Source organism: Girardinichthys multiradiatus, chromosome X, assembly GCF_021462225.1.
Source record: "Girardinichthys multiradiatus isolate DD_20200921_A chromosome X, DD_fGirMul_XY1, whole genome shotgun sequence".
In the NCBI taxonomy this organism is placed as follows: Eukaryota; Metazoa; Chordata; class Actinopteri; order Cyprinodontiformes; family Goodeidae; genus Girardinichthys; species Girardinichthys multiradiatus.
In genome coordinates, this window is record NC_061817.1 from 21,978,197 (window position 1) to 21,991,914 (window position 13,718).

The 13,718-nt window shown below is 37.6% G+C and overlaps 1 protein-coding gene across 2 annotated transcripts in view; it reads left to right on the forward strand.

Annotated features, from left to right (window-relative positions):
* The first annotated feature begins 12,429 nt into the window (after positions 1-12,429).
* LOC124863370 (coagulation factor X-like) overlaps positions 12,430-13,718 on the forward strand; it is a 42,812-nt gene continuing 41,523 nt past the window's right edge. For both annotated transcript variants that reach the window (XM_047357725.1, XM_047357724.1), the window contains exons 1-2: positions 12,430-12,590; positions 13,581-13,711. In XM_047357725.1, the coding sequence (XP_047213681.1) occupies positions 13,633-13,711 (79 nt within the window). In that variant the 5' untranslated portion in view covers positions 12,430-12,590; positions 13,581-13,632. The remainder of the gene's footprint in view (positions 12,591-13,580; positions 13,712-13,718) is intronic.

Here is a 13,718-nt window from a genome sequence, read left to right on the forward strand (position 1 = left end):
AAAAAACGACCTTTTCCTTTCATTAGGTAGGAAAAGAGGTCAGATTCTCACTGCTATGGTGTTCAATAATTCTTCAGCAGTATATAAGAGTTGAGTGCAACACTTTTCTTCCTTTATATCATCATCCTGCTCACCCATGCTATGCATAACACTGAAGTTATTTTTAAAAATCTGCTGTCGCTTTAAGTACATAGGCAGACACTTGTAAATGGTGAGTCAATAAATTCCTTTGCTTAAAGAAGCAATTATAAGAAGTGTTTTATATTACTTTAATCTTTAACAGAGTGCCAAATTAATTACATATCTAAAGATAAAAATTGCTTAATGTTAAAAGATTGTATAATTGTTGTCAAAAACACATTCTTGTACTTTCTTATCAGGTGTCAATAAGTACTGTGATAACTTAATTTTTGTTCAGGAAGTGACACAAATGTTGTCAAAACTAAGAGCTTTAAGCCAGTCTGTTGTCCCTTTGGCTCATGAAGCTGCTATTTGTGCCATAAATTACACAAAACATCACCAAACCCTACCTGGATGTGTCAATGTTCATAATGAAGGACTCAAATGTAGAGATGACTGGGGGTGAAAAACATGATTCTTTAATAAATTATAAAAATAGAGACTTACAAGGGTTGCATATGAGCTGAAATTACAGAGTAAAAGGGGAACTGTTGAGCAGGCATGGAAAACAGGTGGGAGTGATCAGGTAATTGGCAAGTCCAGGTGGACTAGACAAGCTTGATTGCATGATGACTGTGGTGAGAAAAGCTGAGCAGCTGAGGGAGAAACTGATATGACTGAGACTAAACCAAAATACACCGAAACACTAAATAAAGAAGGAAAAGACAAAAATAAACCTAGAATACACATGGAACAAACTAAGCACAAGGAATGACACTGACACTGAACTAATGATAAAGAACATTAAATATAACAAAATAAGGGACATCATGAACAGTAATGAAAAACACAAATGAAAACCCAAACCTAAGACCCAAGAATCATGACAGGATTGTTGGAGAATGTTGCTTCTAAAAGCTTATTTGATGCCAACTTTTATTTGTAGTTCTTTGGAAAAATGTAAGAAAACTAAATAGTATTCAGGCATTCCCAGGAGAGGATGTCTAATCGAAAGCTTCCCAGTATCAAACAATAAATGGCTCAGAATAATTTAAAACTACTGGACACTCCAACCCTCTGTTAGCAGATTAAATGTTCATTTCAAGCTTGTATAAATAAAAAGGTATTGAACCGTTGTTGCTTATTTGGAAAGGTTGTCAGAATAAAATATCTAGGGAAAAAAATGTCGGGAAAGCTTTGATTTATCTCTGAATATCTGAACAAGACACATGATTTACTTTTAAATGTCCTTTGGTTTATCAAATCTTTGGCCACAATGCTCAATGTTGACATGAAAAATATTTGGAAAAACGGTGGGGGAGGAGTGCTCAACTGGATAGCAACAAGAATTTAAAATTGTCTTTCAGCTCTTTATCCTTGGCTTTCACTTATATAAAACAATTATCAATTTTATACAACCCAGCTAATATCTGGATAAATGTCCTTTAACAAGTTGTAGTAAAACCATGTGCTTTTAATATTCCTAACAAGATCTTTGTATAATTGTGGCTGGATAGATACGGGCACAGATTTAAGCCATGGTGATATACAGGTCCTTCTCAAAACATTAGCATATTGTGATGAAGTTCATTATTTTCCATAATGTCATGATGAAAATTTAACATTCATATATTTTAGATTCATTGCACACTAACTGAAATATTTCAGGTCTTTTATTGTTTTAATACGGATGATTTTGGCATACAGCTCATGAAAACCCAAAATTCCTATCTCACAAAATTAGCATATCATTAAAAGGGTCTCTAAACGAGCTATGAACCTAATCATCTGAATCAACGAGTTAACTCTAAACACCTGCAAAAGATTCCTGAGGCCTTTAAAACTCCCAGCCTGGTTCATCACTCAAAACCCCAATCATGGGTAAGACTGCCGACCTGACTGCTGTCCAGAAGGCCACTATTGACACCCTCAAGCAAGAGGGTAAGACACAGAAAGAAATTTCTGAACGAATACGCTGTTCCAAGAGTGCTGTATCAAGGCACCTCAGTGGGAAGTCTGTGGGAAGGAAAAAGTGTGGCAGAAAGCGCTGCACAACGAGAAGAGGTGACCGGACCTTGAGGAAGATTGTGGAGAAGGGCCGATTCCAGACCTTGGGGGACCTGCGGAAGCAGTGGACTGAGTCTGGAGTAGAAACATCCAGAGCCACCGTGTACAGGCGTGTGCAGGAAATGGGCTACAGGTGCCGCATTCCCCAGGTCAAGCCACTTTTGAACCAGAAACAGCGGCAGAAGCGCCTGACCTGGGCTACAGAGAAGCAGCACTGGACTGTTGCTCAGTGGTCCAAAGTACTTTTTTCGGATGAAAGCAAATTCTGCATGTCATTCGGAAATCAAGGTGCCAGAGTCTGGAGGAAGACTGGGGAGAAGGAAATGCCAAAATGCCAGAAGTCCAATGTCAAGTACCCACAGTCAGTGATGGTCTGGGGTGCTGTGTCAGCTGCTGGTGTTGGTCCACTGTGTTTTATCAAGGGCAGGGTCAATGCAGCTAGCTATCAGGAGATTTTGGAGCACTTCCTGCTTCCATCTGCTGAAATTCTTTATGGAGATGAAGATTTCATTTTTCAGCACGGCCTGGCACCTGCTCACAGTGCCAAAACCACTGGTAAATGGTTTAATGACCATGGTATCACTGTGCTCAATTGGCCTGCCAACTCTCCTGACCTGAACCCCATAGAGAATCTGTGGGATATTGTGAAGAGAACGTTGAGAGACTCAAGACCCAACACTCTGGATGAGCTAAAGGCCGCTATCGAAGCATCCTGGGCCTCCATAAGACCTCAGCAGTGCCACAGGCTGATTGCCTCCATGCCACGCCGCATTGACGCAGTCATTTCTGCCAAAGGATTCCCGACCAAGTATTGAGTGCATAACTGTACATGATTATTTGAAGGTTGACGTTTTTTGTATTAAAAACACTTTTCTTTTATTGGTCGGATGAAATATGCTAATTTTGTGAGATAGGAATTTTGGGTTTTCATGAGCTGTATGCCACAATCATCCGTATTAAGACAATAAAAGACCTGAAATATTTCAGTTAGTGTGCAATGAATCTAAAATATATGAATGTTAAATTTTCATCATTACATTATGGAATATAATGAACTTTATCACAATATGCTAATATTTTGCCTCAACCATATCCTTTGAAACTAGTACCTCACTGGTTTTGTGCGAAATAAAATGGCATATTTCTTATTACAGGTGAAAAAAATTACAATGGCAAAAATACCTACAGGCAAAATAAAAACAACAGTTTCAGCTTAGAGTATTATCTGCTATTAAATCTGATCCAACTTCTTGTGCATGGTGCTTCATCTGCAATATGGTAAACACAGAGGGCCCTGAAAATTATAGTGAGGGGAACTAAACGGTCACTGGAGTGTCCCTACACTCTATGTAAGTAATTTTATTTCACTTATTTCATGTTTTTTATCTGTTCTGTGTATTTATCACTTTCATAGTTTTTCACACTACTCTATTAAGGAAATCAATGAAAGCAAAGCAAACAGAAATCATTGCTATCATTAAATAAAGAGTCCTGCACATGGACCAGATAAGGAAAGACTGGAAAAGGTTTTAGTCAGTGAGTTTATTTTACAGATACATTTCTGGTCTTGAACTGAGTGACCCAATTACGGTAGCAACAAAAAACAAAAATGGAGGAGAGGAAGGAAAATTGTGCTGTGTGAGTTTGTGTACCAACAGATGGCTCACAACCTCCGGCTATATCTGAGTTTAGCTCAGCTGGACTTGGACCAAAATCACATTACTACTGTCAAAGAGCATGAGCCAATAAAATTAAGATGCTGATGAAGCAGTTGAGGTACTATACAGAGAAAATTGAGAACAATTTGCTGATTATTGCAGGGCTAATATTGTTAAAGAACAACAGAACTCCATTTTAAAAAGCAAAGCAGAAGGTGTTGTTGAACTCCAATCCGGAAGGTGGTGATACGATAGACTGAGAGAAAATAGCAGGTATTAAAACAAGCTGAAGCTCTAGTACAATAAAGTAGCATATGCCACTTCTAAGCAGCCATTAATAGGTTTAAAGCTGATGACTTAATAGGATAAAAGCTTATGAAGCCCAATTGAGTATTTTGAAAAAGTATTTAACTCTCCATGGATTTCATTTGCTTCTGCTTTGTCATTTACACTTAAATGTTTCAGATACATTTTAATACCAGACACAGGCAACCTAATTGAATACAAACTGCAGTTTTTAAATGATATCTCATTTAATAAAGAAAAACAATCCAAATAAGCATGGCGTTTTTTTTATTAACCAAATTTTTTGGTTAAATTTCATTAGTCACACAGACCTGATCACTGCCAGATCTGTCAAACCAAGAAATAGAACCTGTCTGGCAACATGAAGTAGATTAAAACATCTAAAAAATCACAATACACCCTGATTTAAAGAAAATTCAAGAACATGAGAAACAAAGCTATTGACATCTATCAGTCTGGAGGGTTACAATGCCATTTGAAAGGTTATGGGACTCCAGCAAACCACATTGTGAATCATTTTTGACAACATTACAAGAGCACATCGATGAATCATACAGGAGGAGGGACATTTCAGAGTGAAAAAAGTGACTTCCTGGTCTCTGGGGGCGAGGCTTTGATTACCATAAAACCACATAGTCGGATTTAAAATGGATCCACCATACTGACTTTAGTATAATTCTGCCTCTGTATATGAAATGTACAGCACTTTGAATTTTTCTGCCGAGAAGGAAAAGGTTGAGGCCTGGCAGTGCCCCCCAGACATGCTAAAAATCTCACCATTTTGTTTTTAAATACCCCTCTTCAAAGGGATACTGACCAAATTTGAAGCCAATAGCTCAAAATCCCAATGTTTGTCAAAGTTCGATATGAGTAAAATGTGAAAAAATGACCCTTTGGCCTAAAATGGCCGACCTTTGTTGGTTTTAGGACATACCTCTAAGAAACGTTTTCACTTGTTTTTCAGAGGTTCTACCTGAGTACCAAATTTAACAAGTGTACGTTATACCGGTTGGCCTGTCTCAGTTTAGGAGGCGCTGTAGAGCCGTTTGGCCATGGCCATTTTTAATTCCATTGAAATGAAAACATTTTACTAGGGGTGCAATTTTGTGCAAAGTTTGGTGAAATTCCAACACAGTGATATAAAGGATTCATTGCTAGGTATCAAAATGTTTGTTGGCAGTAACAGGTTTTGTCCCACCAACTGTGGCACATTATTAGGGTTTACATTTTCACATATGGCCCAGTAGATGTGGTTAGCTTTTTTCGGTAAATTAAATTGTCATCAAAAAACTACTTTTATTATTTACTCAGATTGTCTCTGTGTGATATTAAAATTAGTTTGATAATCTGAAAATTGTGACACAAATGCTAAAGATATCTGTAAGGGGTTGTACTTTTTTATTGACACTAGACAAAAACTGAGGAGAAGAAAGTCTAGACTGAAAATCAAGAAAAAAAATGTGTGAGCAACAGAAGCAGAAAGTGGAGATTGCAACATTAAGGGATGCCAAAACTCACAGACAACACAAATATATAAAGTTCTGTCTGATGGGAAAAACAAAAGCTAAGAAATCAGCAGGACTGTGAACCTGCAGACATTTCACAGATAAGCTTCAATAAGTTCCCATAAAAACACTTCAAAGCAAGAAGAGCAAATTTAAACTTCACAAGTCTGAATTTCTGATCAAATTAGAAGAACTGTGAAAAGATATTTCAGATCTCAAGGCTCCTGGTAGACATAATAAGTCTGATAACAATGCCTTTAACCTATGCCATAGAGCAGAACTTGTGGGCAGTGTGCTTGTCAAATCATTTTCAAGGAGCAGAAACTGCTTATTATGAAGCAACCAGTTGTCTATAAGTCAGCTTAACCATTTCATTTTATCTTTCTTGTATATGTTTGTCTTTTTTCCAGGAATAGGTCAGGAAAATTATAAAATTGAAAACAATTTGGATTTTCATTTCAACAACCATTGCTGAGTTCTTTATAAAGACCGTTTAAGTGAGAAAGGGTGATACAAAGAATAGAGAACTAATAATAAAAAAGTATAAGTTGAAAATAAAGGAGAAAATAAAAAACATGAAATTAAGGAAACTGTTTGAATTTTGTCATCATTACTAAAAGGAAACCATTTTACAATGGCAGAATCAAACTTAACAAGAAAAAACAACACTTTGCAGGAATCAGAAATGTAGCTTCAAAATTAAAACAGCAGGCTAAGCAGACTATGTCTCTATCTCTCCAGTTGTCTCTTCACTTGACTTTTTGAGACACACAGGTGGAAGGTGGAGTCAAAGGGAGGAACAGCATCTTCTGATTGGGTTGAAGGCAAACATGTATAAGCAGAAGGGTCCATGGCTGAGGTGGAAGATAAAACATTTGAGGTGTGACAGGAAAGATGTGGGTCAAAGGAGGGTCGGATGTCTGTTTGGCTGTGAGAGGAGGATGCTGAGCTTGTTTCTGAACTGAACCTACTGAAGAATGTGTTCAGTTCATTGGCTCTGTCCAGACCTCCATCGGTCCGATCATCCTTCTGCTTGAAGCCTGTGATCTTCTTCATCCCTGACCACACATCTCTGATATTGTTTTGCTTGAGCTTGCTCTCCAGCTTATTCTTGTACACCTCCTTGTCATCTTTTATCTTGACTTTAAATTGCTTCTGTACACTCTTGAATAATTCTCTGTCTCTTTGTTTGCACTTGTTTCTTGTTAAGTAGATAATTCATGTCACTGTTGATCCAGGGTTTGTTATTGGGGAAGCATCTCACTGTTCTTGTGGGGATGATGTTATCCACACAGAAGTTTATATAGTCGGTTATATACTTAGTCATGGCATCGATGTCCTCTTCAGCTGTTATTAACAGAGTTAGTAATTTTGATCAAAATTACCAAGTCAAGGCACCAGCTCATTAACAGTAATTAGCCAAGCAGCTCTGAGTCTCTATCAGTTATTGTTTTAATGAATACCTGCCTGGTGAAATGCGGTGTTATAGATCAATAGATGAAGGAGTGAATTCATGCACTGGCATTCTCAAACAGCAAGCAGTTCCCACATGTACAGAATAAACACCAACAACTTCTCTCCAAACCCAAGAATTTATTAACAAATAATTCAACTTCAAGTTAAAATACTTTAATTAACAAACTCTTTAACTAGACTAGTAGCATTCAACTAAACTACAAAGAAAAATTAAAGGATGAGGAAAACTAACAAAGGAAACAAAAATAAAACTGAAACCAATAACCAGAAAAAGGATGCAGCGATATTGCAGTTTAATGTGAACATGTTTGTTTATGAGCCAAAGTTTGTTTTGAGAAATTTAGAATGATGCTAAATTAAAAACTAATTACGAACAGAAATTTGGATATGTTCAAACAACCAGTTCATGATGCAAGTCAGAAGGGTAACTAAAATATATTATATAAAAATTATATAACCTGCATAAAATATGAGGACATATTTTATGCAGGTTAGTGAGAAGGAGATTGACAATACAGATAAAAAGGAGCAAGCTCATGTTACTGGACCATCAGTGTTTAAACCACTCACTGAAATAACATTTGTCTTCACTTTAAAAACACAACCCAAAAACTAATTTTGAAGCTACAAGACTTAGAGGCATGTTAGCACTCAAACAGTTAAACACCACAAACAAATAAAAACACAATGAAATACATGATATTTAAATGCTTTTATCCTAAATTAATTTTCTTTGCTCAGACACAACCTCTTACATTAACCTTGCTGGTGAACAAGTATATACAGGTCCTTCTCAAAATATTAGCATATTGTGATAAAGTTCATTATTTTCCATAATGTCATGATGAAAATTTAACATTCATATATTTTAGATTCATTGCACACTAACTGAAATATTTCAGGTTTTTTATTGTCTTAATACGGATGATTTTGGCATACAGCTCATGAAAACCCAAAATTTCTATCTCACAAAATTAGCATATCATTAAAAGGGTCTCTAAACGAGCTATGAACCTAATCATCTGAATCAACGAGTTAACTCTAAACACCTGCAAAAGATTCCTGAGGCCTTTAAAACTCCCAGCCTGGTTCATCACTCAAAACCCCAATCATGGGTAAGACTGCCGACCTGACTGCTGTCCAGAAGGCCACTATTGACACCCTCAAGCAAGAGGGTAAGACACAGAAAGACATTTCTGAACGAATAGGCTGTTCCCAGAGTGCTGTATCAAGGCAGGTGCCTTGATACAGCACTCTGGGAACAGCCCATTCGCCCAGACCATCACTGACTGTGGGTACTTGACACTGGACTTCTGGCATTTTGGCATTTCCTTCTCCCCAGTCTTCCTCCAGACTCTGGCACCTTGATTTCCAAATGACATGCAGAATTTGCTTTCATCCGAAAAAAGTACTTTGGACCACTGAGCAACAGTCCAGTGCTGCTTCTCTGTAGCCCAGGTCAGGCGCTTCTGCCGCTGTTTCTGGTTCAAAAGTGGCTTGACCTGGGGAATGCGGCACCTGTAGCCCATTTCCTGTACACGCCTGTGCACGGTGGCTCTGGATGTTTCTACTCCAGACTCAGTCCACTGCTTCCGCAGGTCCCCCAAGGTCTGGAATCGGCCCTTCTCCACAATCTTCCTCAGGGTCCGGTCACCTCTTCTCGTTGTGCGGCGTTTTCTGCCACACTTTTTCCTTCCCACAGACTTCCCACTGAGGTGCCTTGATACAGCACTCTGGGAACAGCCTATTCGTTCAGAAATTTCTTTCTGTGTCTTACCCTCTTGCTTGAGGGTGTCAATAGTGGCCTTCTGGACAGCAGTCAGGTCGGCAGTCTTACCCATGATTGGGGTTTTGAGTGATGAACCAGGCTGGGAGTTTTAAAGGCCTCAGGAATCTTTTGCAGGTGTTTAGAGTTAACTCGTTGATTCAGATGATTAGGTTCATAGCTCGTTTAGAGACCCTTTTAATGATATGCTAATTTTGTGAGATAGGAATTTTGGGTTTTCATGAGCTGTATGCCAAAATCATCCGTATTAAGACAATAAAAGACCTGAAATATGTCAGTTAGTGTGCAATGAATCTAAAATATATGAATGTTAAATTTTCATCATGACATGGAAAATAATGAACTTTATCACAATATGCTAATATTTTGAGAAGGACCAGTATATACACACACACCTTGATATCCCTTAAAGTAGCTGATGGAGACCAAACATGTATAGAGCTTTGGGGACTTTGTTTTCACCCTGTTTACTTTATCTGAAAGTTTTCGAGCATGAGGTGATATTAACTATTGATATCTTGTGTGATGACACCCTGGTGTTTTTTTTTTTTTTGTGTGTTGTTTTTTTTTTTGTGTGTGCTTATAAAACTGGACTGAAGAAGAGCAGGCAAGACATGTGCAATGATGTAGTATTTCTTTGGTGCTGCCCTGCAATTTGGAGCTGGTACTCAAAAAATAATGAGGGCAGAGGGAATAAATGGGAGCTGCATTGACAGAGAGAGAGAGTGAATGACAGTGTGAGAGGGGGATGTTGAATAAAACATAATCAACTGAAAGCGATGGATCAAATGTTTGGTGGTGCTTTCCACCACTGCACACCACAAACCAGCTTATGCAGTGCTGAACATACCTGCCAGCTTGAATGTGCATAGCAACAGTCTGCATATACTTTGTAATGTGTTCATAGAAAAATGTGTGTGCACAAACCTTTACTGGGCCATGGTTCTGGATTTAACCTCAGATTAAATTCACCAGGGAAATGACAACAACGTTAATTACTTACACATCCAGCTGCAATTATTCATGCTTAAACATGCTCTTTGTCTACACACACCAGCTACTGGTTGTTCTCCCTTCGCTGGCCACTTGAGCTCCCATTCCTGTCCCGTACCAGGGATCAGCTGGTCTGAGCAGGCTCATATTATCCCTATGTTATTAGACTGGGGAGATGGAGACATTTAACATGGTTGCTTCTGAGATCAAAGCCCCCATGGCTCTGCGTGTAAATTGCATTGCTCTTGCAAACAGTCTTATTAAAACATGACCACTAAGAAAGGGACTCCTGCTCTACTTTTCGAGTCCAGTTTCAGAAGCATGCACTGTTGGAGGGGTTTAATGTGATCTGTGAAGAGCTCTAATTGGCTGCTTATTGTTTCCAGGGTGCTGTGCATTTCTTTGTAGCTATAAGGTTCTCCTATTGATCACAGCAGATTACACCCAGTTTTAGCTGATCAGATGTACACACAGAATCACTTGTCCATCTTATCACACTGTTGAGGGTCATGGAGCAATGAACAACCCTTATTTTGTCTTTATTGTGTATGACTTTTCTGTATGAAGATACTTCTGTTTTACATTTTTATTAGCCTGCAGATAGTGTCAATAAGCTCTAAATTCAAAGAGGCTGAAACATGAGCACCTCCAGTGTTTCTGAATTAAGTGGCACATTTAGCTAAAATTTTATTTATCTTAAAATGATTCTTTAAAGTCACAATAAATTTATAGTATGAAAGCATAGTAAACTTTTAACTGGCTCCATAATACAGCATCATAAACTACTTTAGGTAAGTAAAATCATTAATTATTTCTTTCTTACATATTGTGTTTCCTGTTTCTGATGTAACTTTTGTTTGTCTCAGAAATTTTGTCACTTTAATTTTAATTAGTCCGTTAGGTCACAAATTTAAATCTGTTTAAACAGTTTCATCCAGCTTTCAGAGCTCACCATTGCACAAAAACACAACTCGTCAAAGTTGATAATATCATTTTTATTGTTCCAGATAATTGACTTGTGGCTATACTGCAATTATTTTTTGTTAAATCTCAGTGCTGCATGTGCTTGGGATAATTCTCATTAGTATATGCTTCTCCGACATTGGATAAAATATTGTTATGCCACAGTTATGCTGCTATATACTTGCACTGCGCAGGATGAGAGATTGTCGCAAATTCAGTGACTTTCCTGGACCAGTCTTGTTTATACTTTATATTAATGATTGTTAGATGTTGGCACAAATATCCAAACATACTCAATAAATACACTGATTTCTGCACATGCAAAAAAAGTCAAAGAAGCATCTTTGATTCTCATATCAGCTCTGACTCAAATACAAAATTGGCTTTTTAAATATTGTCTGTTATTGAATAACAAACTGTCTGTTTGATGCTCTGTAAATAACATAAAGTTATGTTATGTTCAAATGTTTTTTTGAGGGTTGAGGAGCTCAACATTATAACAGACTTTGTCACACCTTGGTCCCATTCTGGACTTTATGTTTTAAAAATTATGTAGAAAAAAGTTACCAAAACTGTTATCATCTTCAAAATTTTAAATGGAGAAGACCTTATTAAACAGTTGGCGCTGCTAGGATGTATCTTCCCTCAATTATGTTTTTTTTCATATTGATTACTGCATCACCAATTGACTATTGATGACCAGACCATATCTTAAGAAATGAGAACTGTTCAAGAAAACTTTTATCTATTCCTTACGTTACAACCACAAACATTACTGTAGTTTTTTTTTTTATGATTTTAGGTAAAACAACATAAAGCAGGACATTACTGAGGAATTAACTTAAAGTTGAATGAAAATCTGTTTACAGTTAAAAACCAGAAATGTTTGTCACACACATGTAGTCAGCCTACTTGAGTAAATATTATGTTGAACCAAATTCTGCTAAAATCACAGCAACGCAGTCAATAGAGGGGATTTGTGCACATCTCCCATGTCTTTCTACAGATTTTCAAATGAATTTAGATCTGGAATTTGACTGTGCCATTTAAACCAATATGGTTTAAACTCAACCATTCTACTGTAGCTCCAACTACATGTTTTCAAAAAGTTTTCTTTGACCACTGCTGTGCTTTTAGCCCCATCCATCTCCCCATCAACTCTGACCAGCTTGTCCCTGCTGAAGAAACCATCCCCCACCTCATGATGCTGCCACTACCATGTGTCACTGTAAGGATGGTGTGTTCAGGGTGATGTGCAGTTTCAGTTGTCTTCAAGTACAGTGTTTTGTATGTTATTTGATTTGTAATGTTATCCCATCAACTTGCCTGGAAGGAACTAATAAAGAAAATTACCCCATGAGCTAAATCTGTCACCAATAATCAGTATCCTTATTTGCATTAGTATCCAATTTTACTTTTTAGTTAACTACGTATGTAAGTAACTTACTAACTAACTAACTAACTACAATTTGAACAGTAACAGATTCTGTCATGGTTGCTCCTGTCTGAACACTATGTAACAGTGCCCTCTATTGGCTCATCTTTGTCATTACACACATCACAAACTAACCAGAGAAAGGCGGATGTCTTGGACGTGATCAGAGCCCGTAATTTTGGACGGACAGGCCCGAATCCGTCCAGTGTGTTCCTGCTTTCTGTCAGAACCAGTGGGGAGAAGGAACAGGTCGGGCCGGTACATTGACCCTGACCCTGCCAGTAAGTACCGAACATCTTTTTTATCGTTATCTTTGTCGGTAATCTTGTTCAAACTGGTTTCGGCCTGCTGGACTAACGCGGCTGTCAAAAACAAACGGTGTATATTTATCTTTTTCGCCGTAGTTTTCACCAGATATTGCTCATATTAGTAAAAACAACGAAAGTTCAAGGACTGTGTGTTGCAACTGCAGAAAGCTGCTTGATAAAAAGGATATTTTTAACAAAAATATAATAATTCTCAACCTCCTATTAGTGAAAAAACATATTGTATTGGGGCAATAAATAAGACACGACGCAGTCTCTGTTCCTTGTTTCACAATATGTAATAAAATAAAGCCTCACAAACATGGCAGCGCTTCATTGTGATGCTGAATCACGTCAGATGTCCCACATCAACATCTGTACACAAAAGAATGTGGTCAAATTTCTAACATTAAGATTACCTTAAAATATGGACATAAATAACAAATTATTATATATTTAATCATACTGCTGTGTCTTCTTTATGCAAAAAGTACTTAAATCAAGTAAAACGTTTAAATAAAAACAGATATTTCTGACTCGTAATAGAAAATCATCGCCCAATCAAGCATGCGCAGTAGCTTGAGACTGAAAAGGTCCAATCATATTTCGCCATTGCTGTAGCTTAGAAGGACCATAACGGATCAGTTCACTCGCTCATACAAATGTGCAACTTGTTTACTGCACGCATCTGTAAAATTATTCACCTGTTGTTGATGAAAGCTGTCTCTTAAAAATAAAATAATGGATACAGTATTCTTACATAAAAATTCCTTTTCTGACACATTTACTAAGTCTGTTTTAGCCCGTTGTTAAAGTCTACGTACAAAAAACATAATGAATTTGTGACTAATAATGTTTATAGTGGTTGGGCTTTAAAGATGGATGGATGAATGAATTGTTCTGTCTTTTTTTTTTTTTTTTTCCTTTACCCTCTTCATCATGGGTGCAATCTGCTTGTATTCCCAGGATTGCACATTGATCTCTACAGTAAAGACACATCAGACGCCCGAGTGTCACCATGCATTCTTCCACAACATATGCAGCCCTGCTCTGTCTGCTTGCTGGGGCAGCGACAGCCATTCAGACCCCTCAGACAGGTGAGAA